Source organism: Nymphaea colorata, chromosome 1 (genome assembly GCF_008831285.2).
Source record: "Nymphaea colorata isolate Beijing-Zhang1983 chromosome 1, ASM883128v2, whole genome shotgun sequence".
NCBI classification, from domain to species: domain Eukaryota; kingdom Viridiplantae; phylum Streptophyta; class Magnoliopsida; order Nymphaeales; family Nymphaeaceae; genus Nymphaea; species Nymphaea colorata.
In genome coordinates, this window is record NC_045138.2 from 28,442,518 (window position 1) to 28,448,422 (window position 5,905).

Consider the following 5,905-nt stretch of genomic DNA (forward strand, 5'->3'; position numbering starts at 1 on the left):
AGCATGACAGGATTTGGCCAACGCCGCTGTGTATGTACACTGAAGAAACGAGACACAAGCATACTAGAATTTGCATTTGGATAAAGCTGGCATACACGAGCTACCAGGAGAGCCCAATTTACGCCACCAAGAGACCCTGTGACCATTGAATATACATCAGCAACCCTCTTTATCGGAGAATTAGCATGAGGAGCAGTAAGAAAATCAGTTGTCTAGCTATGAATTCAATGGCAAGGGGTAACTGTGAACTACGCCGCCAGAGGCAAAAAAGTAATTTGTCCTGATGTGAATTCCATGGCAAGGTGTCACTACAAATAATAACACCAGCGTTATGCATATATCCCTACTGATTATGCGTTAATTACATGTCTTCTGCATTCTTAATTGCTCAATTGTTACATGTTGATGCTTCTATGTACGTAATAATGACTTTTTCTTTTCTTATCATAATACTATTCACAAACCACTAACCTTTCTTTATATGTTAGTTACACACTTCGTCATGTTGTTGGCGTCGAATTGTTCGTTTCCCAAGTACTTGTTATGGTTTGTGTCTCTCAATGGTACTACTGATTTCTCTTCTGTCAATAACTGATGCATTGTCACCATAAGTTACTTTATTTTGGTTCCTGCCATTACCTTTGGTATGTATTACATGATAAATTGTTTTTTATCATGTTGTTTTTCTCTAAGATGATCAATTTTTGTTGCCTTAATTATCTACTAGATCATCTTTACATGTGCTAAGGTGATCGGCTCTGAGATTGCCGTTTCTCTCTTAGCTTTTGTTTGGTGTACAATTTTGTCCTTGATTTTGCAATCAGTTCAGGAGCCTGAAATGTCATGATGAAGTATGCTTTTCGATCAAATTTTGAATATTAGCCAATATGTTGCCTGACTGTTATAACTTTGGATTTGAAGGTCTTCTTTTGTGTTGTTTTTCTTGAATATTAGCTACCAGTGTAATCAAACAAAGACAATTTTATGGGAGGTTATACTTTTGAAAGCAAAACGTAACATTATGGTAGTTAAGTTATGCGAAGATATTTACTCTGGTGAGATTTAAAATTTTGGCCATACTTCTATGGTTCTTGGAGTCTAATATGCTTCCTATTTGTAGCTCATCAACTGACCTTCCTTTGAGGGTGCCCTGTACTCCAAGGCACATTTTGTTAAACTTTTCATGAGAACAAACAGTTTAAACAAGAGTTTAGAAGATAAACCACATTAAGGATTGCTCTACTTTACTTTTGTCTTGATGGAGGTCATGGCAATGTCTGATTGGATTCATGTTAGTATTCGGGAAGTTGTTGAAGCATCCAATGGCCATGAGGTACTTCTAGACACCAGCTTCTACTGCATATTTAATCTTGTCTTCATAAGCATGCTCTATGTGAAATTGATTGCATTCATGAATCTTTCTCCATAGAGGTTGTCCAACAGAGTATCAAGTTCATTGGCTGGTACTCGAGAAAAATGTGTTGCCTGTAAGAAGACTGAAAAGGTTGGGCAGACAAAATTCCTTGTAAATTCCCTGTAAATGACTGTGTTCCAAAAAATGGACATGTTCATGGAACACTGAGTCCCAAAGAACAAAGTTTATCAGGTGTCGGATTGATCCGAATAATTGGATGCATTTACTATTGAGAACTTGGTGGATAACTGGAGCTACTTTAACCAAACTTATTATGCAAATAAATGTTTCTGTGCCCAAAAAAGATAAAAGAATAGAAAAATACCCAAATTGTACCAATACTCAGCAAGGTAGAATTCAAATTTTTTTTTTAAATTTTATTTCATATTCTTAAGCAAATTGGTAGATGATTGAAGTAAATCTAGTCATATATATGTATTCAGCACCTAGTAGTTGACGTTTAAGCCAGTTTGTTTTGATGTCCGAATAGGGCTTTCATGAGAATTGAAATTAGTTTCACAATCTAAAATTTTTGATAAACTGCAAGTTACAAATCTTGTCTACGTAACCACAGCACACTGATCCTGTCGCGAATATAAAATTTTCTACCAACTTGTAGATCACAAACATGCAGCTAAAAATGTCAAAGAACAAAGGAAGAGCATTCTGAACTGTAATATTTATATTGCACCAGAAATCCATTCTGGATAAGATCTTATACGGTCCAGCAGATCAGATCCGGCACCACGCCCACCTACCAATATGTATGTTACATAACAAAAGTAACATAGCACTCTAAAAATTAAAAGACAAAAATGCCCTTCGGATGTAAAATGGAAAAACTAAAAATCAGCGCAGTTTAAGGACACAATTGGAAAATTAAAAAGAACAAAAGAAAAGATATATCACTAGAAATTTGAATCTCCGTCTTTTTTTTTTTTTTTAATCGATAACCCTATCAACAGAGCTCGCACTGGTCACGGGCATCAAAGAGAAGAGGCTCGGTCATGGGCATCAACGATAAGGGGCTGGGATTCATTCGCGGCAGCGTCACCACTGTCTTCTTCCAAGGTACTCTCCGGGCGGTTAAACTCCTGCAGCTTTTCCCGGCTTGGAGTGCCATCTCCGGTAAGCAGACACTCGATGAATTCGACATCCCCGGGTGAATCGCTCCTACCATGCACTAGTTCCCTTGATCGTCTCGCCTCCTCACTCCAACGAATCGTGCAAACGGCATACATCATGACGGCCGCACAACATACCTGCGCCGCCAGCAGCCCCAACCAGATTCCGATGAATCCAGCACCGGTGAAGAGAGCGAGTCCCACCGCCACGGGGGCACCAACCATGTAAAACGCCGTGATGTTTATCAGGGCACCGTAGGACGGCCGAGCGCACCCCCGGAGAACTCCGGACCCCACCATTTGCGGGCAGTTTCCGAGCTCGCAGAGCCCGACGATTGGCATTGCAGCAGCCGCCAGTGCTGCCACCTCCAACGCATTCGGGGCGAAGACCTCTGCCCACCTCCGGGCAAACTTCGCCGCTAATGTAAGTGAGGTGGCGGCCATGGCGATGGACCCGGCGATGGCAGTGACTGCAGCCAGCAGCGCGCGGCGCGGCCGTCCTGCGCCGAGCTCGTTCCCGACCCGGGTTGCAGCGGCAGACCCGAGAGCGGCCGGGAAGGTGTAAAGAAAGCCTACAGCCTGCATGAGGACGTTCATTGCGGCCATCTTCGGCTTCGGGTCAACGAGTCGGGCAGATAGAAAGGTGGCGAGCTCGTAGAACCACCATTCCAGGCAGACAGAAACCGCGGTAAACAGAGATAAGCAGATAATCGGCCACCACCCTTTAAGGGAAAAAGTAACCGCCGAGGCCATGAGGGGCGATGTAGGCTGGAAGAGTAGGTGACATAGGCCACGAGGAAGAGGAGAGATGCGAGGTTGGAGGTGGAGGAGGCAACAGCAATGCCCTGAACCCCAAAAGGACCATGGAGGAGTCGAGCGAGGAGGAGGTTGAGGAGGGTGGCGGTGAGGGAGGCGAAAGTGGCAGGGAGGGTGACGGACTGAGAGCGAAGGAAGACACGCAGGGGGAGGAGGAAGGAGAGGACGAGGAGGTCGGGAAGGGAGAAGAGAAGGAAGGAGTAGGCGAGAGAAAGAAGAGTTGGGGAGAGGGTGGGGAAGAGGGAGGAGACGAAGGAGGGGAAGGAGAGCCAGAGTCCGGCGATGGGGATGGACGTGAAAAGGAGAAGGGCGACGGAGCGGTGGAGGGAAAGGGACAGGAGGTCGGGCCGTCGAGCGCCGTGGGCCTGAGAAGAGAGGGGCTCAAGGCCGAGAGAGAGCCCCGCCAACACCGAGTAGGCCGTGAGATTGGCAAACGCGAGCGCAAGGGCTGTAGCTGCTAGAGCTTCATTGCCGAGCCGGCCGAGGTAATAGAGGGTGACGGCCAAGCGAGCCCACTGCAGGACATTGGTTCCCGCTGTCGGCAAGCCGATCGCCGCCTGGTAAAGAAGCTCTCGTCTGATGTCCCTTACAGATGGTCGCCACGAGGCTTCGTCATCGACGGTGGTGGTGGAGGAGGTGCTTCTCATGGTGGTCATGGGACTTAGGTGGTGGCCTTTGGTGGCGCGAGGAGGATGAACAAGAGTGGCCGGTGGAAAGGACAGACGAAACACGATTGAAGCATTATTAATCAGTAGCTCTAATTAGAAATGCAACCCAAACAGATCGCTTTGTAAGGAGGTTGTGGCTGTACATAGAAAGCAGCACTTATTGTGAATCCCAAGTAGCTAAATCCAGAAGCAGTAGCCATTCACCAAGGCAATCTTGTTTTTATGATTCGAATTCAAAGCTAGTTAAGTCGGGCTATGGAAGTATCGAGGGTTCAAAACCCATGAAAAATCTGTTTAAGGATGCATAGGGCTTGAAGGCTACAGTAATGAACAGAGTAGTTCTGTATCTTCTCATGCCAACATGCTAGTGAGTTTCAGAAAATGTTATATGACAGTTTTTGTAGAAGAGGGAGAGGCATCAAATTCGATCCACTAGCTGTATGTTTCCTCCTGCAAGAAATGAAGCAGTTTATTGAAAGACAAGCGTCTTCGAGGAACCTCGGTTTATTTTTCTCTCTCGTGGATTTACTGCCAAAACTACATGGACGGTTGCCATACTGAATATAGATGCCATTTTAGTGGAGACATGGCATTCTATAGTAACTGCCACCATCTCCCTTGGCATCAGCGTCGCATATTATTCTTAACAAATGTAGCGATGCTTGACGATCAATGAAATTCAACTCGAGTGATTCCTCTCGTGGATGTTAGACCAACTATGTTCGACCACGTAAAATTGTGTCTTGATCTGTCTGTTTGTTGCTTTGTTCTTTCAGCCGCGTAGTTAAGCCGAACTCACATGCCAATATACGAATCCTGAAGCCCTTTTAGCAAGTTCTCCTTGCTAATACATTTTACAGCAAAAGATAGCTTATAAAGGTACCAAACAATGAGATTGCACTTAGAAATGGAGCCCGCTGTGTATTTCTTAAAACTTTCTAAGGAAACATTAAGTGCACAGTGCCCTCGGACATGTCCAAAGCACAAATACCAGGATACAAAGTTAAAGCAGGAAGAGAGATAGGTTCTGTAGAAGAAATATCTAAGGCAAAGAGTTGCACAAAAGTTACATAGATCAGCAAACATACATGAAAATAAGCAAAAAACAAAAAACAAGATGTGTTATTAAGACTACACTTATAATCATGTAAGCATATGAGAGCTGCTTCTGTCTTTATAGTCCCATAGCATATGTAGCAATGACTGAGCGTTTGTACGTGTTGGACGTCCTGTCTTCTTTAGAGCTTGCTGCTTAGGCATCACTTATATTTGGTGAATGGTCAATGGATAAATTGAGAGAGCATTTTAAGCAAAGAGTCTCTTATGGATGCTGAAAAAGGAGTTAAAATTGATGAAAGTTAATGCAAAAAGTAAAACTTCCAGCCTTCTTTATGAAGAAGGTAAATGGTTCAACTTTTGGGTTCTCCAATAACTCCATCATGCATGACAAGTGCCCCATCGGCTTCCCTACTTTAATTTTCAGTTTTTGTTTTTAATATGTCAATTATGGCCATAGTGGAATGGCCAAGTTATGTCAATTATAGCCATAGTGGAATCACCAAAAGTCATGTCATTTGTTTTTCAGTTTTTTTCTTCTTTAGAGCTTGTTGCTTAGTCATCACTTATATTTGGTGAATGGTCATGGATGAATTCATGAGAGCATTTTAAGCAACAAGAGTCTCTTGTGGATGCTAAAAAAGGAGTTAAAATTGATGAAAGTTAATGCAAAAAATAAAACTTCCAGACTTGTTTATGAAGAAGGTGAATGGTCCAACTTTTGGGTTTCCCAATAACTCCATCATGCGCATGACAAGTGTCCATATGGCTTCCCTACTTTAATTTTCAGTTTTTTTTTTTAATATGTCAATTATGGCCATAGTGGA

The 5,905-nt window shown here is 43.4% G+C and overlaps 1 protein-coding gene across 1 annotated transcript; it reads right to left on the reverse strand.

The window, feature by feature from the left end:
* Positions 1-2,400: 2,400 nt before the first annotated feature.
* LOC116245860 (protein DETOXIFICATION 52-like) lies at positions 2,401-3,291 on the reverse strand. The gene has a single exon (XM_031617449.2). The coding sequence runs from the start codon at positions 3,289-3,291 to the stop codon at positions 2,401-2,403; it is 891 nt and encodes a 296-aa protein (XP_031473309.2).
* Positions 3,292-5,905: the final 2,614 nt, after the last annotated feature.